The 21,649-nt window shown below is 52.3% G+C and overlaps 1 protein-coding gene across 4 annotated transcripts in view; it reads left to right on the top strand.

Moving 5' to 3' along the window:
- NOS1AP (nitric oxide synthase 1 adaptor protein) overlaps positions 1–21,649 on the top strand; it is a 210,510-nt gene that overhangs the window by 150,283 nt on the left and 38,578 nt on the right. For all 4 annotated transcript variants that reach the window (XM_054037311.1, XM_054037310.1, XM_054037309.1 and 1 more), the window contains 2 exons: positions 10,068–10,197; positions 17,015–17,178. In XM_054037311.1, the coding sequence (XP_053893286.1) occupies positions 10,068–10,197; positions 17,015–17,178 (294 nt within the window). The remainder of the gene's footprint in view (positions 1–10,067; positions 10,198–17,014; positions 17,179–21,649) is intronic.

Raw genomic sequence — 21,649 nt, 5'->3', positions numbered from 1 at the left:
ATCCCAAGAGCTCCCCGTCCTTGAGTTTCATAGAATCATAGAATCATAGAATATCAGAGTTGGAAGGGACCTCAAGAGGTCATCTAGTCCAACCCCCTGCTCAAAGCAGGACCAATTCCCAGCTAAATCATCCCAGCCAGGGCTTTGTCAAGCCGGGCCTTAAAAACCTCCAAGGAAGGAGACTCCACCACCTCCCTAGGTAACGCATTCCAGTGTTTCACCACCCTCCTAGTGAAATAGTTTTTCCTGATATCCAACCTGGACCTCCCCCACCGCAACTTGAGACCATTGCTCCTTGTTCTGTCATCTGCCACCACTGAGAACAGCCGAGCTCCATCCTCTTTGGAACCCCCCTTCAGGTAGTTGAAGGCTGCTATCAAATCCCCCCTCATTCTTCTCTTCTGGAGACTAAACAATCCCAGTTCTCTCAGCCTCTCCTCATAAGTCATGTGCTCCAGACCCCTAATCATTTTTGTTGCCCTCCGCTGGACTCTTTCCAATTTTTCCACATCCTTCTTGTAGTGTGGGGCCCAAAACTGGACACAGTATTCCAGATGAGGCCTCACCAATGTCGAATAAAGGGGAACGATCACGTTCCTCGATCTGCTGGCAATGCCCCTACTTATACAGCCCAAAATGCCGTTAGCCTTCTTGGCAACAAGGGCACACTGTTGACTCATATCCAGCTTCTCGTCCACTGTGACCCCTAGGTCCTTTTCAGCAGAACTGCTACCTAGCCATTCGGTCCCTAGTCTGTAGCAGTGCATGGGATTCTTCCGTCCTAAGTGCAGGACTCTGCACTTGTCCTTGTTGAACCTCATCAGGTTTTTTTCTGCCCAATCCTCTAATTTGTCTAGGTCTCTCTGTATCCGATCCCTACCCTCTAGTGTATCTACCACGCCTCCTAGTTTAGTGTCATCTGCAAACTTGCTGAGAGTGCAGTTCACACCATCCTCCAGATCATTAATAAAGATATTAAACAAAACCGGCCCCAGGACCGACCCTTGGGGCACTCCACTTGAAACCGGCTGCCAACTAGACATGGAGCCATTGATCACTACCCGTTGAGCCCGACGATCTAGCCAGCTTTCTATCCACCTTACAGTCCATTCATCCAGCCCATACTTCTTTAACTTGGTGGCAAGAATACTGTGGGAGACAGTATCAAAAGCTTTGCTAAAGTCAAGAAATAACACATCCACTGCTTTCCCCTCATCCACAGAGCCAGTTATCTCATCATAGAAGGCAATTAGGTTAGTCAGGCACGACTTCCCCTTCGTGAATCCATGCTGACTGTTCCTGATCACTTTCCTTTCCTCTAAATGTTTCATAATTGATTCCTTGCGGACCTGCTCCATAATTTTTCCAGGGACTGAGGTGAGGCTGACTGGCCTGTAGTTCCCCGGATCCTCCTTCTTCCCTTTTTTAAAGATGGGCACTACATTAGCCTTTTTCCAGTCATCTGGGACCTCCCCCGATCGCCATGAGTTTTCAAAAATAATGGCTAATGGCTCTGCAATCTCACCCGCCAACTCCTTTAGCACCCTCAGATGCAGCGCATCCGGCCCCATGGACTTGTGCACGTCCAGTTTTTCTAAATAGTCCCGAACCACTTCTTTCTCCACAGAGGGCTGGTCACCTTCTCCCCATGCTGTACTGCCCAGTGCAGCAATCTGGGAGCTGACCTTGTGCGTGAAGACAGAGGCAAAAAAATCATTGAGTACATTAGCTTTTTCCACATCCTCGGTCACTAGGTTGCCTCCCTCGTTCAGTAAGGGGCCCACACTTTCCTTGATTTTCTTCTTGTTGCTAACATACCTGAAGAAACTCTTCTTGTTACTCTTAACATCTCTTGCTAACTGCAACTCCAAGTGTGATTTGGCCTTCCTGATTTCACTCCTGCACGCCTGAGCAATATTTTTATACTCCTCCCTGGTCATTTGTCCAATCTTCCACTTCTTGTAAGCTTCCTTTTTGCGTTTAAGATCAGCAAGGATTTCACTGTTTAGCCAAGCTGGTCGCCTGCCATATTTACTATTCTTTCTACACATCGGGATGGTTTGTTCCTGCAACCTCAATAAGGATTCTTTAAAATACAGCCAGCTCTCCTGGACCCCTTTGCCCTTCATGTTATTCTCCCAGGGGATCCTGCCCATCTGTTCCCTGAGGGAGTCAAAGTCTGCTTTTCTGAAGTCCAGGGTCCATATTCTGCTGCTCTCCTTTCTTCCTTGTGTCAGGATCCTGAACTCGACCATCTCATGGTCACTGCCTCCCAGGTTCCCATCCACTTTTGCTTCCCCTACTAGTTCTTCCCTGTTTGTGAGCAGCAGGTCAAGAAAAGCTTTGCCCCTAGTTGGTTCCTCCAGCACTTGCACCAGGAAATTGTCCCCTACGCTTTCCAAAAATTTCCTGGATTGCCTGTGCACCGCTGTATTGCTCTCCCAGCAGATATCAGGGTGATTAAAGTCTCCCATGAGAACCAGGGCCTGCGATCTAGCAACTTCTGCTAGTTGCCAGAAGAAAGCCTCGTCCACCTCATCCCCCTGGTCTGGTGGTCTATAGCTGACTCCAACCACGACATCACCCTTGTTGCTCCCACTTCTCAACTTTATCCAGAGACTCTCAGGTTTTTCTGCAGTATCATACCGGAGCTCTGAGCAGTCATACTCCTCTCTTACATACAACGCAACTCCCCCACCTTTTCTGCCCTGCCTGTCCTTCCTGAATAGTTTATATCCATCCATGACAGTACTCCAGTCATGTGAGTTATCCCACCAAGTCTCTGTTATTCCAATCACATCATAGTTCCCTGACTGTGCCAGGACTTCCAGTTCTCCCTGCTTGTTTCCCAGGCTTCTTGCATTTGTGTATAGGCACTTAAGATAACTCAACGATCGTCCCTCTTTCTCAGCATGAGACAGGAGTCCTCCCCTCTTGCGCTCTCCTGCTTGTGCTTCCTCCCAGGATCCCATTTCCCCACTTACCTCAGGGCTTTGGTCTCCTTCCCCCGGTGAACCTAGTTTAAAGCCCTCCTCACTAGGTTAGCCAGCCTGCTGGCGAAGATGCTCTTCCCTCTCTTCGTTAGGTGGAGCCCGTCTCTGCCTAGCACTCCTTCTTCTTGGAACACCATCCCATGGTCGAAGAATCCAAAGCCTTCTCTCCAACACCACCTGCGTAGCCATTCGTTGACTTCCACGATTCGACGGTCTCTACCCCGGCCTTTTCCTTGCACAGGGAGGATGGACGAGAACACCACTTGCGCCTCAAACTCCTTTATCCTTCTTCCCAGAGCCACGTAGTCTGCAGTGATCCGCTCAAGGTCATTCTTGGCAGTATCATTGGTGCCCACGTGGAGAAGCAGGAAGGGGTAGCGATCCGAGGGCTTGATGAGTCTCGGCAGTCTCTCCGTCACATCGTGTATCCTAGCTCCTGGCAAGCAGCAGACCTCTCGGTTTTCCCGGTCAGGGCGGCAGATAGATGACTCAGTCCCCCTGAGGAGGGAGTCCCCGACCACCACCACCCTCCTCCTCCTCTTGGGAGTGGTGGTCGTGGAACCCCCATCCCTAGGACAGTGCATCTTTTGCCTTCCAATCGGTGGAGTCTCCTTCTGCTCCCTTCCCTCAGATGGGCCATCTAGTCCACTCTCCGCATTAGCGCCTGTAGAGAGAACATGGAAACGATTGCTCACCTGTATCTCCATTGCTGGTGCATGGACGCTCCTCTTTCTTCTTCTGGAGGTCACATGCTGCCAAACCTCCTCACAATCCTTCTGTCCCTGCTGCGCCTGCTCTGAATCTTCAGAACATTGTGGCCGTAGAAGCATCTCCTGACGTCTGTCCAGGAAATCTTCATTTTCCCTTATGCAACGCAGAGTCGATACTTGTTTCTCCAGCCCTCGAACCTTCTCCTCCAATATGGAGACCAGCTTGCACTTTGTACAGACAAAGTCACTTCTGTCCTGCGGAAGAAAGACAAACATGGCACAACCTGTGCAGGTTACAACAGCTGATCGCTCACCTTCCATATCACCGTCCTCTTAGGAGCTTCCTCAACTGTTGCAGGAACTACTCGGAGAAACCTGCAGATGGAAGCCTTAGTGCGCTCTCCCTAGGCAAACTCCCGCTGTTAGCCTCTGCTGTTCGCCGCTCAGCTGGTTCGCTGCTGACTGCCCTTATATACCAGTCAGGCCCACTCAAGGCCCAGCTGGAACAAAGCACTCCCAATTCACACTTTTCAAACAAACAAGCAAGCAATCAAGCACACGGTCAAACTGACCAACTGTCCCAGCAGCAGGCACTCAGATACTCACCAACACAGCCCCCCTAATGCAGCACTTAGCGTACCTCCTCGGCTAGTATTGGGGTTAGAAGCCATATCAGAGTATAACAGAAATGGTTTATCAAAATTGTGTTCAACAACATGATTGAACCTCTTTACAAACTCAAGGTAAAACTTGGTTAGAACAATAGTGGATTGGATTTGCTCTTGCAGCATGGTTCCTGGGTATGTCTCATGTGACCTTGCCAAGAGCTAAAGAAAACCGCTACTTTATTCATACAAGCTCGGGCAAATGTTTGGAACCCAATTAACATCAAATAAATGCAGATATTAATGATGTTTATAGTACAGGAATCTTGGCATTTAGCCGTGAAAGCAATATGGTAGTGTGCCTTAGTTTCCCTTCTCATACAGCACATTAGGTCTGGAATGTCTTTTCTCCTGTGAAAAGTTCCAATACTGTTTATAGGCATCAACTGAAACATCAGTATAACAAGGCCTTTTAACATAAAGTGTGTTTTCATGTATTCCTTTTAACATGTTCAAGGGATTTTCCAACAGATTAGGAACATTGTACATTCTTACAGTTCTTGGTAATAGCAACACATTAGTTTCAAAATCACCATTAGCATTAACAACAAATCCATTGCAAGTGTCCATCTACAATTATGGGTGTCATGCCACACCTTTGGCTCAATACCATTGGAGTTTGGGCATTTTAGGGTTAACCTGTTGCTTCCCTTTGCAAAATTCAGTTTTCTCTTTCCTCCTTGTCCTGCAGGATCAAACCCTGATTTTTCTTGCTTACCAGAATTCACTGGCTGATGGGGTGGGCTCTCTGTGCTAACAGCTATTAGCAAGTCCTTCCCCTCCCAGCTAGACAAGTAATTTGCATTACCACAGACAGAAGCCAGTCCACCAGTTTTCATATCCTTAACTGCTATCATTTCCAAGGTTGGACTCTGTCTTAAAGAGATACCACACAAATCCAACGAGTTTGAGGGTGAGAGTTTGCTTGCTCTCCCCTGCATCCTCAAGCATTTAGCCATAAAACTGTTCTGCTTTGAAACACCAGTAACCAAATCTGTCCTCAGACCCTGAAGCACAGACTGCTCACTTAAAGAATTAGCATGGAGACAGTCCTGTCCCAACACCATTGTCTTCCCAACAAGCTGGCCAAACACAGCCACTTGGTTATAGGGTTGCTCAACTTTCTTAACAGCTTTTGCTCCATCTGAGACCTTCTCAAAGCTACCCACACTGGATCTTTCGAAAGGAAAGTCAGTGGATCCATTCACAACAGAAAATTTCTGGCCGTTAGGAACCGAAACTTCCTTTATTAAATCACTCTCACACCCTTCAGTTTCAGGGAACTGCTTGCACAGATTACCATGAGGATTCCTTTCCCCAGGAGCTTTTCTAAGCAGCAAATCACCCCTCACAGAAATTTTGCCCTTACCCTCTTCACCTGGGGCTTGCTCTAAAGGAACACTTTTCTGAGCAACAACAGACTTTTTCTGGGTCTTACTTACATCCAGGATCACCTTTGGCCCATCAGGCAGATTTCTACACAATCCCCTTTCAGGCAAACCCATAGATTTCCTAGATAAAAGGTTAGAAACATTTCCCTTCCCTTTGCCACACACAAGTTCAGGAATCCTTTCCTTCTTGCTACAAGTTTCCACACCATCAGTAGATAACACAACCAAATCACCTTCATGCTCTCCTTGTGCCCTGGCTAGGGTATTACCCGGATTAGACAGAGTTGCTACACCCTTTACCAACCACACACTAGCAATAGGCAAAATATAAGCACCAGAATTGTCTGGTCTCTGGGATTTTGCTAAGACACTAACTGGATGCAACTTAGTTACAGTGCCATTCTCCCCAGCAGACACAGACTTAGGACCATTCCCTTCCTGGGCTTTAGTTGAATTCAGAACCAATTCTGAGACAATTGCACTATTCTCAACCATCACAGGCTGAAAGGCACCTTCTGTCTGCTCCACAGACAAAGAAGAGCTGGAGACACCTTTTTTACCAGACACACAGCTCGGGATTTCATTTCCCTTGTCCCAGCACACAGGGCTGTTCACAGACAACTGCTTGGAGACTGAGGTAGCTTCCTCCATAGGCAAGTCAATACCCCTGACAGAAACAGGCACATTTCCTTCACTATCACTATTCTCCACACAGGAAACAGGTAAGGTATAGGGACATTCATCTTCCACTATCCCTGCCTTCCCAAACTGCTGACTAGACAAAGCCATCAGCTCACAAGGCTGCCCAGGCTCCTCCAAACTTTTCCTGCCTTCCTCTCCTTTGTCCCAGCACACAGGGCTGATTACAGACAAAGACTGGGGGAGTGGGGCAGCTTCCTTACCAGGCACCTTGCCACTCCCAACAGATAAACTGCTCTTCTTAGGACACTGAGCCACTGCCAGCAAATCACAGTTACCCTTTTCAGGTTCACTTTTACAAGCTGTACTAGCCACCAATGCATCACCCATCCAAAATCCACCCTTTCCTTCCTCAGTTAGGGCTTCCACCTGACCATCCACTTTAATCTGCTCCAGAGAAACATTTTCCTGCCCAATAAGATTTTGCTGCTCTTGATTTAACTCCAGATTCACTTCTGAGACACTAGACCAACATTCAGAAACTTCATTTACAGACAAATAGCTCTTCTCAGACAAACCTTTGGAGCAACCCTCCCCAGGCAAATCATTGCCCACAATAGACACAGGTTTAAGATCATTCCTGTCCTGTGACTGACTACCTGGACTGAACAGAGCTTTAACATTTTCCCCAATCAAAAGATCCTTAGGCAATAACTTTTTTACACCAGCTATAACTTCATGCTTAGCACCATTCCATTCAAGGTGGATTCTGGCTAAAGGCACACGGACAGTAAACTCATAGAGGACTACAACATTCACACTCTGATTTGGTAAATAATCTTCCTCTTTGACAAGATCTGCTTTAACCAGAGTGATGTTAGAAGCCATAATTTGCCCTAAACAGCTTTTACCATTGACTTTTACATTCTCTGTGAATTTTTCATTACCACTCCCATACAGAGCATTGGCACAAGTTATGGAGCCACTCTTTACTGAACACACAGTAAAACCATTTACATAAAAGGTGGCAGAATTGGGGTACATTTGGTTACACCCAGACAACTGCTCAGAGTTATACAACATACCAACATTGTTATCAACTGGACTTTCAAGAGGATACAATTTCTGCTTTTCTTCCCTTGCTTTTCTGACTGGGAGCTGAAATCTTTGCACTTTTGCCTCAGCTTCTAGTTCCTGCAATCGAATTTCTGCCAGTCTTTGTTCATGCTCAAGTTGCAGTTTACTTGCTGCCTTTTGCATTTCAATTGCTTCTGCCTTCTGACCACTGGCCATTTACAGATCTCTCAGTTCTTGATTTGTAGCTTTCTTTCTAAAGCTTATCCCCTTTTCTGAACACAAATCTTTCAGGGCTTTTTTGTCAAGGCCCTCATATGCTCTTTGCTCACCCATTGCAACTCTTCTTTAACAAATCAAACTCTCAATCCCAAAATTCAAATTTGGATAATGTGGGGTTTTGACCCAAAGCTTAATTGACCTGGTTCTGTGGATCCAAGCACGACTATGCCACTGTGACGATGCGGTTCTGGCGGAACCCAACTGAGAGTGCCAACTCAGGACAAATTGCTCAAATGGGGCAGTTACAGCCCAAGGCTGGGGTTTTTCCACCTCTAAGGCAAACCAAACCAGCCAGACTAGGAGGACTTCGGTCTCACCCCACTGGCTAACCGCAAGTCTCACAAGCAATCTCCTTAGACGCTCCAGTTTCCCAGTATTACCACCAGTGCCACTCGTTATGGGGACAAATGGTTATGAAAACCAATACCCCAGTAAAAGAAAAAGGTTCTCCTGATCCCAAAGGACCAAGCCCCAGACCCAGGTCAATATACAAATCAGATCTTACCCACAAATCACGCTGTTGCCAATCCTTCAGAATCTAAAATCTAAAGGTTTATTCATAAAAGGAAAAAAGATAGAGATGAGAGTTAGAATTGGTTAAATGGAATCAATAACATACAGTAATGCCAAAGTTCTTGGTTCAGGCTTGCAGCAGCGATGGAATAAACTGCAGGTTCAAATCAAGTCTCTGGAATACATCCCCCGCTGGGATGGGTCCTCAGTCCTTTGTTCAAAGCTTCAGCTTGTAGCAAAGTTCCTCCAGAGGTATGAAGCAGGATTGAAGACAAGATGGAGATGAGGCATTAGCCTTATATAGTCTTTTCCAGGTGTAAGAACACCTCTTTGTTCTTACTGTGGAAAATTACAGCAAAATGGAGTCTGGAGTCACATGGGCAAGTTCCTGCATACTTTGCTGAGACTCAAGGCATATTTGCCTTCTCTCAATGGGTCCATTGTATAGCTGATGGTCCTTAATGGGCCATCAAGCAGGCTAGGCAGAGCTAACACCAGTTTGTCTGGGATGTCACCCAGCAGCATAGCATAAGTTTGAAATACAGACAGTATAGAGCCAATATTTATAACTTCAATTACAAAATTGATACACACATATAGACAGCATAATCATAACCAGTAAACCATAACCTTGTCTTAGACACCCCATTTGATCCCCTTTATACAAGATTTGCATGCCACTACAGGACCTTGGTTGCAACAATGATCTATATGGTCCCAGATTATATCAATAACGTCACAGAGGGTTTTTATTTTTTTTGCTTGGGGCAGCAAAAATCCTAGTGCCAGCCCTGGGCTGCGAAGCCATCCCCTGGCTCCTCACTGCTTCTCTCCCCTCCCAGCACCTGACGCAACTCACCACGGCCAGGACAGAGGTGTTGATGCTGTGACTGATGGGTCAGAGGGTGCAGCGGGCAGCCAAGCTATCTCCATTGCACAGGAGCTGCAAGGCTCGGGCTGTGCTCTGGGAGAGCAGTCATTCCCCAGGCCTTGAAGGGACTGGCCACGCCGGCTGGTTTGGATGTGCAGGGCATGAGGCTGATGTGGCTGTGAGACCCCTTAGGGCAGGACCACGCTGCCCCGGCGTGCTGTTCTCAGAGAGCTGTGGCCATCACCTCTCCCCTCCCCTCCCTGTCAGGGCAGCGAGGAAAAGCTCCCAGCTGCTCCCCCCTCACCCTACCCTGGGCACCAAGGTGGGGCCCCTCACCGAGAGGGGATGGGCAGCAATGGATCGCGCTGTGGGGCTGCACCGGGAACCGTGTGATAATTAACATCCCTAGAGATCCTCGACAGCTGGGAGTCGGCACCCACCGAGCGAGGGGCAGAGTGCTTAGAATGACACCTGGAGCCGAAGCTGGACAAACGCCAGCTAAGGCCAGAGGCCAGTGGAGGCATGATCTGAACTGTGTGGAGGGCAGAGCTGTGCAGCGAGGGCCAGAGGTATTCGAGACAGAAATCACCCACTGTTGCCAACTCCAGTGCAGCTTTTCTGGAGGTAGCACTCAGGGCTAAAAGTTTGGCATGTTCCTAGGAGCCTCGCTGGATCAAGGCCTTAGAGACCATGATGCCACAGGGCCCCAAGGTAGATCAGAGCTCTCCCTTTGTGCCTGGACTAGGGGATGGCTGGGACGCAGCCCTTTGCAGAGCCCTGGGTCCTCGAGCCATCCAGGGCTCCGGCTCAGCCTCAGGATGCTCCCAGGGGTTCTGGTCAGCAAAGCCTCCCGTGCTGTCAGCAACTGCAGCGGTTTGGTGCACGATCCCTACGGCCCATCATCACAGCTCCTCTCTCCTCTGCCCCAGAGCCAGGCCATGCGCATCGTCCGCACCGTGGGGCAGGCCTTCGAGGTCTGCCACAAGCTGAGCCTGCAGCACACCCAGCAGGACGCGGACGGGCAGGAGGATGGTGACAGCGAGGACATGGGTGGCCCAGGTAAGCCGCAGCAGGCGGGGAGAGGCTCTGTGCTCGAGACTCCTGCTGAGGGCAGGCTATGGTCTCCAGTCATGCTCTTGGCCTGCAGGTGTTTTGTGGCTCGCGCAGGGAGAGGGCTGCCCCCCCGGAGTTGGCGCCCTCCCCCCCCGGAGCAATGTACAGGTGCCGGGTAGTGCAGGGACCCCACAGGGGCGCGAAGGCCAGCGGTGTCTGACAGTGCCATTCTGCCCCCGCTAATGGAGGGCTGTGAGAACAAGGCGTGCACACATCCTCTCCCTCTGGAATGTGAACCCAGAGATGGGAGTGGCATCCTGGCCTTCGTCCTATGGACCTTCCGCCCTGCTGGGAGCCCGTTCACGGGGCTGCGGATTGTGCCATCTGCAAGTGCTCATATTAGACAAGCCCCTGTTGGGGATGGTCTAGGTGTGCCTGGTCCAGCCTTGACATGGGGCAAGGGACTGGATCGAGGGCCCTTCCAGCTCTGCAGCCCTGAGATTCTCATTTGCAGCCCATAAACATTTACTTTGTGCACACGTAAAAGTGAGAACACCGTATTAAAGCAATTCCTGGCCTCGAGCAGATCTTCCGTCTCCGCCCTGGGTCTGGCCCTGGGGAATTCTCTGCTCCGAGTCGCAGTGAGCACCAAACAAGCAGCTCCTGAGCCGACAGAGTCTCGGAGGAGTTGCCTCAGCCGGGGCCGAGAAAACGAAGTTACACCGGTCACTGGGGTTACAATACGGCAGTGTGTGGGGAGGGGGCATGCTTGTCTCCCGAGGAGGCGCCAAGTGCCAGTGTCATGGGGCGGGGAGGATCTCGGAAAGGGGATATGCCCCTCCCCATATGATGGACAGAGATGGCACAGACTGGTAGAGGTGACGGGTTGGGGGCATGTGGAGTCACATGCCTCCCAAGATTGATCGGTCACATGGTGCGGTTGGACCCCCTCTCTGTGGGGCAGCTGAGCCTGCAAGCTGGGCAGGGAGAGGCAGAGGCAGGAGGAACAGCTGGCAGCTGCAGGGAGATGCTGCTGCTTTCCGGGGCGGGGGGCGTGACTTGAGCTGTTCCAGGGTTGCCCCCCACTATCAGCAGGCATGGGTCATCTCTGCGGACTGGATTTTGGGTGTACCACAGGTTGGGTTTGGGGGGCGTCAGCAGAGCTGTGGGGGAGGGAGGCAGCCCAGGGCTGAAGTAGAGGGGGGCTGCAGGTCAGGATTGAGGGGCATTAGCAGAGCTGGGGTGGGAAGCCCAGGGCTGGAATAACAGGGCGGCTGCGGGTCAGGATTGAGGGGCATTAGCAGAGCTGGGAGTGGGGAGCCCAGGGCTGAGATAGCAGGGGGGCTGCGAGTCAGAACTGAGGAGCATTGGCATCTCTCCTAGGCATGGAGCACGCCAGGGTTAAGCGAGTGCATTTCATGAGGAGTCAAGCCGGAGCCAGTTTGGCGTGTTCTTCCCCATGTGCCAGGTTGGGCCCTGCATACATTTCTCTCTTGTCCATCACCCCAAGGAATGGCTTGGTTCTCAGGTCTGCTCGCCCTCCTGCTCACCCTGCCGGTGCTGAGACAAGGTGTTACATGGGATGTCCCTTAAGCACAAACCTGTGCCCTCAGGGACCCACTGCCAGGCAGCCCCGTTGCAGACCCATCGCCTCTTTCTCCCGCTCCTCCTCCTCATAATTCTGAGCTCTTATAGTGGACTGAACTCAAAACAGCATCATTAGGTGTCAAAGTCATCCCAGCAGGGATACTCTCAAACCCATTGACGTCCAGTCAGACAAGGGCCCCACAAACAACAGTCTTCACGCTGTTCCTCTAGGAGTTATGTCAGCAAATACTTTAGCTCAACTGACAGCCTCAGTGTCGGCCAGCACTGCTGCACGCTCCTGTCCTAATGCTGGCCAGGGCCCATGTATCCTGCCCTCCTGCTGCCCAGTGATTGGCTGTGCAATCCCTCTGCTGCACAGCTGTACTCTGTAGAAGGTGACTGCCTGCCTTTCTCAGAGGAGAGTTCTCCAGAAAGTGAGCCGAGCACAGAGTGAGATAGGGCTGCATCCTGAGCCTGCTCACAGCCTGAAATCATCATTTGGAGGGCTGTGAACTACCCACCCACCCCCGTCTCAGAGGGGTGACCCGGAAGCCTACTGCTGACAATTTGAATTTTGCTGTGAACTGTTACACCATCAATCATTTCTGCAGGAACAGCCAGTGAACATGTTCCTCCTGCATGCCCTGTTCTCCTCCCCTGCATTTCCAGGAGCCGAGAGACCAGGTAGTGATACCGTTCCTATCCAAGGTCATTGAGAGACCTGCATGCGGTGCCATCCATTCCCCGCACTTCCCCTCATCCAGGGTCGCTCGTGGCTGGCCCACCATAACTCCCTTCTCAGCTGGCACAAGCTAAAATCTCACAATTCTGCCAGCAGCACTTCTTGACCACAGCAGTCGCACACCAGGGTAGCTGGCCCCACAGAGCCGCCCACTGATTCCGGTCCTCAACTTCCATCCAAATACAGCGACTGCAAAGATATCGTCAAACCGCCTGCAGACACCTTGCCCCCCACAGGGACTATGGCTGCCCAGTTGAGCTACAACCAGGGGTAGACATTCAGGTGTATGGACACCATGTTGGAGCCCGAACTGGCTACACTCTGCTCCAGCTAGCCAAGGGCTTTATTCCTAAATCCATTTTGCCTGCCGGAGCCCCAGTCCTTTTTGTTATTAAAAAAAAAAGGTTGGAAGCCTCAGACTATCAGGCCCTGAATCAAGTCACCATTAGAAACCAATACCCATTACCACCAATCCCCGAGCTAATGGACCACATGAGCACCGCCTGGGTACACACAAAGCTAGCCCTCCAGGGGGCACACAACCTAGTACAAGTTAGAGCTGGGAACAAATGGAAACCCTCTATTCGAACACTCTATGGGCACTTTGAATATCTCGTGATGCCCTTTGGTTTGACAAATGCTTGCGATGTTTCAGCATTTATTAATGATATGCTCTGGAACATTGTGGGCCAATACGTGGTGACATACTGATCTTTTCAGACAGTGCCAAACAACACAGCACGCACATCTGTTCTGTCCAGTCTCTATATGAAGCTAGAAAAATGTGCCTTTGATCAGTCCTCCATAGAATTCCTAGAGTCATCCTATCTCCCGCGGGTACTGAAATAGACCCACGCAAGATAAAGGCAGTCCTCGAATGGGGGAGCACCATGGAACGTTCATGAACTACAGCCTTTCCTGGGTTCCCAAACGTCTATCATCGGTTCATCCCAAAATTCTTGTAGCGGATCGCCCCTCTCATTGCCTTGCTCCTCAAAAACACCAGGTTCCTGTGGTCTCCAAAGGCCCAGCAGGCCTTCAAGCAATTAAAACTTGTGTTTATCACCACTCCCAAAGTGGTCCATCCCGACACCACATAAGCCTTCATCATCAAAGCAAGAGCTTCCAACCTGACGATCAAAGCGGTTCTACCCCAAAGGAACAATCCTCAATGATTGCTGCACCCACACGTCTCGAAATTTTGGACAAAGAACTCCTGGCAATTAAGACGGCCTTTGCAGAGTGGCACCACTATCTAGCAGAGGCCCGATAGTCTGTCCAGGTGTACCCCGATCATAAGAACTTCACATATCTGCATAGGGCCAAGGCCTCCAACCAACAACAACTTCGGTGGGCTTTATTCTTTTTGCACTTTGATTTTGCAATCTCCTGTCATCCAGGAACCCAAACTAGCAAGGCTGACACTTTGTCCCAGAAGGAACGCTGATCTTAAAGACTTGAACCCAAAAACCTCCTCCATCCTCAAGCCTCAGAATTTTCTGGGCACGGCTCCCCACCAAGATCTGCTCACCTTCATATGATCAGCCTTCACCCAGGGAGTCCCTCCAGTCGAGCAGAAAACCATAAGTAAGGACCCCCACGATGTCCGAGACAGGGAAACCTACTGAATGAGCATATATATGTTCTCCCTAGGCCTCCAAGGACTACAGCCCTACCAGTATGCCATGACACCCTCCCACGCCCCCGGCAGGACATTTTGGCTGTTTTAAAACTCAGCGCCTTGTCTCTCATATCTTCTGGTGGCCTCACATGCAGGCCTGTGTTGCAATGTATGTACCCACTCCAAGGCACTGCACAATAAACCCTGAGAACCCTTGAACTCCTGCAGTCCCTCGAGACTCCCCCGGCCCCTGGACAGTCATTGCCTTAGATTTGCTAGTAGAGCTACCCAAGTCCGGTGGTTTTTTTAGCATTCCGACGGTAGTGGGCCACCTCACAAAGATGGCACATTCAGCCCAGCACTGGCCTAACCTTCTCCCAGGAAACTGCCCAGCTCTATGTGGACCAAGTTGTCTGCCTCCATGGCGTCCCATAGCACATGGTCTCTGAGCACGATGTGTGATTTATCTCCCACTTTATGTGAGAAGCTCTCTGGATTTTGGGCATCTGCTCCTGCCTCTCTTCCACCTACCACCCTCAGACAAAGGGTCAAGTGGAGAGAACCAACCAGATTCTGGAGCAGTATCTTCAACACTACATAAACTTCCACCAGAACAAAGGGTTCTTGCTGCTACCTCAGGAAGTGTTCACGTACAATAACGCAGAACATGCTTCTACAGTGCAAAGCCATTTTTTTTTTTCAAACTATGGGTTCCATCCTTGGTTTTACCTGGAGCTAACCACAACTTCACACAACCCAGCAGCCTTGGACTAGACACAATATATGTCAAACCCAAGATGACCTAAAAGTTCACCTGAAGGACACCTAGAAGAAAGAAACAACATGTGGACTGTCAATGACAGGAGGGGCCTGCCCTTTTGCTAGGCCAGAAGGTATGGCTCTCAACAAAAAACATACACACAAACAAGCCATCTCATAAATTGGACTACCAGCTCTTTGGCCCCTACCGCATTCTCCAGCACATTAGCCCAGTCATCTTTGAACTCAACTTGCCCCATTCTCTCCAAATACACCCAGTTTTCCATACATCACTCCTGAAGCCCCACATTCAGGACCCATTCCCTCACCACTCCCAACCATCACCCCACACCAGTACATGTTCATGACCATGATGAGCATATTCTCCGTGAGATCCTTGATGCCAGAATCAGACGGGTTAGACTCTGGCATCTTATGGCTTGCCAGTCCCAAAGAGAGCTCCTGGGACTCAGCAAAGAATGTCCACTCTCCTGACCTGGTAAACACCTTCCACAAAAACCAGCCTGGAAACCCAGCCCCTACTTCCGAGGAGAGGGGTTGATGTGAGCGATCCTGGGCCTTGAACCTAGACCTGAGGGTCCCCAGGCAGGGCTCAGACCACGACCACCACCCATCAGCTCACCTGAATGATTGCAAAAGCGGGCCAGCAAAGCTCTGCTTCACAAAGGGCCCACGAAGCTCCGGATTGGGGGAGACTTCTGCCCCACCGATTGGCTGGGATGCCCTACTTAAACCAGAAACAGGAAGTTGTCTGAGCAACTAGGTCAATCCCTGGCTGACTGCTGCTGCACTGTCCCCTGCCTGCTGCCCTGAACCTTGCCTCCCAATCTGTTCCTGCCCCCTGCCCTCCTTATCCCAGACCCCACCTCTGCCCAGTTCCTGCCTCACTCCTGGTCCTGCTCCTATGCCCTACCCCTGATGCTGACTCCGACTTCAACCCCTGGCTTGCCCCTGACTGTCTCTGGCTCTGACCCCTGGCTTGGCACCTAACTCTGGCTCTGGTTCCAGGCCCAATCTATCCACTAGGTCTGACTGCCCATGCCCCAGTCCCTGCAGGCACCTTCTCCAAGCAGTTATGCCGTCTCACAGCAAACACTGAAAACAGGATACTGTGGGCCAGCATAAAATGACTGGAACTGAGCATCAGATAACAGCAAGACTGTGGCACCATGGCATTATCAGCACTGCATCCCACGGAGCTGGTCGGGAATTTAGCCAACACTGCCCCCAGCGCTCCCTCTGCCGCGCAGAATGCAGGGGTCTCACTGGAGTGGCAGGGGCAGTCCGGGGGCCCTACAGGCTTGGGGGAAGGCATCCTGTGGATTGACATGCTATATGCCAGGGGTGGCCAAACCATGGCTCGTGAGCCACATCCGGCTCTTTTACCATTAAAGTGTGGCTTGCAGAGCCCTCCATTCACCACCTACCAGACTGGGGGGAGAGGGGCCTTGGGGATTCTGCCCTGCAGCAGGGTGGTGGGGCTAGGAGCTTCTGCCAGAGGTGACTGGTGCCTGCTGAGAGTGAGGGGGGCACAATTTAAAGGTCAGGCCTCCACTCAACAGCTTGAGTCACTCCTCCAGGCACACCCTCCCTCTTACCCTCAACGGCCCCACCCTGCAGCTCCCAGGTGTTAGCTCCACATGGAGAGGCCCCAGCAAAAGCATCAGTTCTCCCTGCAGCTCCCAGCTCTTAGCCGCTGCCTCTCCTTAGGCCACAGCCCCCGGCTGCCAGTTCCAGCAGCTGCCATGCAGGGAGGGGGCCCAGCGGCACCATGTGACCAAGTGGGGCTAGCAAATCCTGGCAAAAATTGAGGGTGGGGGATGTGACCCCACATGACCCCCCATGTGTCGCCTCTGGCTTCTGTCTAGCAGAGAGGTGGGGCTCAGGGCTTCAGCCCCATAGGGCGCATCAGCCAGGGCTGCCAGCTAGGGATGCGTGACCCATGGCAGGTGTTCAGGTGCTTCCCCCACAAGGAGGAATGGGCCTTGTTTGCTAGCCAAGCTTGCATTCTCTCAGCCCCGGGGAGCTGGACTGGGGCAGAGTTGCTGTTGTCCCATCTCACCTCTGACCATGCCATTGCTGCCCCCTCCCAGCCTGTCACCCAGCCAGAGCTGAGAAGGCAGCTGTCCCCGCAGAGGAGACCGATATCGACGCAGTGGAGATCCCTCCACCAGGGAGCAGCACCCTGGAGTTCAGCCGGGGGGTGACAGACCTCGACGCCGTGGGGAAGGACTTGGGGCACTCTCCGGACACCAAGGTACGCCAGCCCCAGCCAAGAGCAGCTGTGCCCCAAAGGTGGCCCTTGAGCCCTGATACAGGTCTTGGGTCCCCGCAGATAGCGTGGCTTCCCAAGAGTGTGTCCAAGTGGCATTGCTCGGTGGCTTTGGGGGCAGGACGTGGGTCTGTGCCTGGGGGTGCCCTGCTCTCTCCCCACAGCAGCCCCAGAGCTCCCCACACTCTCCCCTTGTGGCTCACATGGGAGTCACTTCCCCCCCCACCCGACTCAGAGAGACCTTTGGGTTTCATGCTGCCTTCCAGTGGGGTAGGGAGGGAGCTCATGTCTAGATATGGGTCTGGAACAACCTGTGGCAGCTCTGTGGGGTGATCAGATGGGGGGGGGCACACCATGATCCTGAAGCTGGTACAACAGCACGTGTACTTGTGACAGCAGCTGGCATCCCCCCCACTCTGCCAAGGCATTAACAAGGGGAGCCGAGGGGCTGACCAGACCCCACAACATGGGAAATGCCTCTTCCATGAGCCGTCCCACAGACCAGGGCGAATTGCCTTTGCTGGGGCCCTGGAGGAAGCCAGGTTCACTCTCCTCTGTGCACTCCCACTTTAAGAGCTAGTGTGTGTGCCCCACACCCAGAGAGGGGGAACCTAGGCACCACGGTGTCTCCAGCAAACACACACCTTTCCCCATTGCTGGTCAGCGCAGAGCCCTGAAACCCCCGGGACATGCTGAGCCCTGAGGACACAGGCTGTGGCTCTTCAGATGGCAGACCCAGCTCTGGTCCCTGAGGGTGGCAGTGCCCGGCTCCTGCTGCGGGGTGTGCTGGGCAGGGGCAGCGCAGGGTGGGAGTCCAGCTATCATGCTTCGTTACTCTCTATTAGGGGCAGTGGCCATTCCTTGATCCCATCTCTCCAACTCCCCCCCCCCCATCCAGTTAGCCCCCCGACAATAAAAGAAGCTCATAGTCATTGGCTCCCCCTCATCCTGTTCTCACCCAGAGCTCCCAGCGCTGTGTCCTGCACTGCTGCAGTCCAAACACAAACTAGTCCCTGTGTCGCCCCCTCTCTCCCGTTGGCAGTGGCATGTCCTGGGAATGGAGCAATGTTAGTTTCCCAGGGAAAGCAGCAGGAGTGGAGCTACATCTCCCTCTGCCTGACCACACAGCCCGTGCAGGCAGTGCACAGCTGCTGGCAGGAGAGGATCGCCTGGTGCATTAACCCAGCACATCTGGGCATTGTCAGAGGCCAGCAGAGCAGAGCCGCCCTTTACCCAGGAGTTCTGCTTGTGCTTCAGAGACCAGGCCACAGCCACTCCTCTGTTGGGTCCCCAGTGCAGCCTAGGACATTGGCTTTCCACTCACCCTGCAGAGACTCAGAGCATCCCAGAACCATCCCTGTGAGCAGGCAGCCGTGCTGCTAACCCGCCTAGCTGTGGTGCTGCACATTTGTCCCACCCGCTCAGCCCTGCCAAAGCTGAGGCCAGGTCCTCGTCCAGGGCACATCAGGATTGAGTGAGTGCCATGGCAAGGGAAGAGTTGGCCAGAGCACCATCTTGCAAGGGGGGTTCAGAGAACCAGGGGCTCCCCAGGATGATAAACCTCTCCCCTCCCCAGTCCCTCTTCTCGTAGCTCACACAGCACTGTACAAGCATGCCCTAATTCAGTCACACAAACATCATCCAAGGTACATGAGTACCCACTGGAGTGTGGGGAAACCGAGGCATGGAGGGGCCGTGGCTCACATGACAAGTTGGTAGCAGTACTGGGAATAGAAGCCAGACGTTCTGGTTCCCAGTCCCCTTCTCTAGCCAGTGGGCCCAAGTCCTTCCCTGTCAGACAGCAGTGCTCTGGCACACAGAGAGGTATTGATGAGGGGACGGTCCCATCGCTCCTGCCTGCCTTGCATCCCCTAGAATGGCCACCCTCGGGGCATGAGAGTTGAACAGTCGGGGTGCAGGTGCATGGGCCCCGTGCTCATGGCACCGACGTAGCCACACAGCTGGCTATGTGGTTTGTCTGGTAGGGAAAGCGCCATGTGAATCCCCAGCTTATGAGCACGCGGCTCTGCTGGGCTCTGCCAGTGGCCCCCCTGTCATTCCTGGCTCTCCCTTTCCCTCATGGGGAGTGGGGGGCGGAGCCTGTGACCACCGCACTGTGCTGCTTAGAACTGCTCTCCCAGTGCACCAGAGGCTGTGGAGCCCTTCGCACTGGTGCTCCCAGCAGTGAGCCTCTTGTGAGTAAGGCCACATGCATTGAGGCTTGACACCTGTGTCATTAGTGGGGTGCCATGGGGTCAGGGGAGGTAGGACCCATATGGCTCTTCCAAGGCTGGGGGCTGTCTGTTCAACCCAGGGCAGGGCAGTCCCACTGCTGCCCAAAGTGCAGGAGGAGAGAGGAATGGTGCGATATAGCATGTCACAGAGCCAGCAGAGTGAGCTTCTGTGCGGCTGGCATGAAGAGCCAGGGTGCTGCCTATGTGATCCAGGCCTGCTTGGTGTGGCACTCTGTCCCACTCTTGTGGCACCTATACCAGCTAGAGCAGCGGTTCTCAACCTTTCCAGACTACTGTACCCCTGGAGCCTGAGCCCTGCTGCCAGGTGCTGAAGCACGTAACAGCATTACAGGGCCCCCTATGGTGTGGTGTCCACCCCTAACGCCAGCCCAGCACTTGTGACCCCTCTAAACCCATCCTGCAACCCCCAGGTTGAGAACACTGACCTAGATGAGTTGATGTACTCCCTGGAAGACCTCTGAGTACTCCAGGGGTGCTCCTGGTTGAGAACCACTGAGCTAAAGAGTGATGAGCTAGCTACAGCCTTGGCTAAAAGAGCTATGTTTGATCCTGGCCACCAACAACTGAGTGTGTCAGCATTACACATAGCCGTGAGACACCAAGAGCCTGTCTGGGAGCCAGTCCCCAGGGAGCATCTTGCCAGTGGTACCAGGTCTTGCCATTTTATCGCTATTTGGTGTGTTTGTAAAGCCCCAGCTCCTGGAGGCCCATGAATGCATGACAGTCTCAGCTTCCATTTGTTCAGAAGAGGAAGTGTCTGGCCACCTGGGTTGCAGAAGAAGGTCAGAAAACCCAACCTAGGGAACTCAAGGGCTCACAAGCCAGAAGGTGAAGAAACGGGTTGCTGAGGAGGGCTCACACGGGGAGCTGCCTCCTGCCCCCACCCCTGGAAGCTGCTGGCAACTAGGGCAAAGCTGTGAGCCGAGGTGCAAATCTCTGACCTCTACCCACCCCAAGTGAGGTTGGGGCCACCCTTCTGACTCTAGCTTTGGAGCATGTGTTGGCGGCCGCTGGCTCTGTGCACTCAGGTGACTCAGGCTGAGAGCGTCGTGCTCAGGGCAGCTCACCAGGCCAAGTGGCCATTCAGGGGGCAGAAGAATCCTGCTGGGAGCACCTGCTGGAGCAAAGTCAGCCTGAACCACAGAGCCGGCCCCAGTGTCAGGGAGAGCGAGCACCTAGGTATCACAGTCCGTTACAGGGTTTCTGCCTCCTGCTGGCCTGGCCAGTGGGCTGCTCTGCGCCCAGCTGGAGGACAGAGCTGCTGCTGAGGAAGGTCAGTTCCTTAGGCTCCTAGCTTGCACTGAAGTCGGAGGTGTAACTGGGGTTAGAGACTAAGTTCCCTATGGCTGTTCTGGCTCCAACGCATTAGCCTACAGCTGTGTGATGCTTTGGAACTGCAGAGCTGTGTGACTGAATCATAGAATCATAGAATATCAGGGTTGGAAGGGACCTCAGGAGGTCATCTAGTCCAACCCCCTGCTCAAAGCAGGACCTAATCCCCAACTAAATCATCCCAGCAAGGGCTTTGTCAAGCCAGGCCTTAAAAACCTCTAAGGATGGAGATTCCACCACCTCCCTAGGTAACCCATTCCAGTGCTTCACCACCCTCCTAGTGAAAAAGTTTTTCCTAATATCCAACCTAAACCTCCCCCACTGCAACTTGAGACCATTACTCCTTGTTCTGTCATCTGCTACTGCTGAGTCCATCCTCTTTGGAACCCCCTTTCAGGTAGTTGAAAGCAGCTATCAAATCCCCACTCATTCTTCTCTTCTGCATACTAAACAATCCCAGTTCCCTCAGCCTCTCCTCATAACTCATGTGCTCCAGCCCCCTAATCATTTTTGTTGCCCTCTGCTGGACTTTCCAATTTTTCCACATCCTTCTTGTAGTGTGGGGCCCAAAACTGGACACAGTACTCCAGATGAGGCCTCTCCAATGTCGAATAGAGGGGAATGATCACATCCCTCGATCTGCTGGCAATGCCCCTACTTATACAGCCCAAAATGCCGTTAGCCTTCTTGGCAACAAGGGCACACTGTTGACTCATATCCAGCTTCTCGTCCACTGTAACCCCTAGGTCCTTTTCTGCAGAACTGCTGCCTAGCCACTCGGTCCCTAGTCTGTAACAGTGCATGGGAATCTTCCGTCCTAAGAGCAGGACTCTGCACTTGTCCTTGTTGAACCTCATCAGATTTCTTTT

Source organism: Malaclemys terrapin, chromosome 8 (genome assembly GCF_027887155.1).
Source record: "Malaclemys terrapin pileata isolate rMalTer1 chromosome 8, rMalTer1.hap1, whole genome shotgun sequence".
Classification (NCBI taxonomy): domain Eukaryota; kingdom Metazoa; phylum Chordata; order Testudines; family Emydidae; genus Malaclemys; species Malaclemys terrapin.
This window is presented reverse-complemented; position numbering and strand designations above follow the sequence as displayed.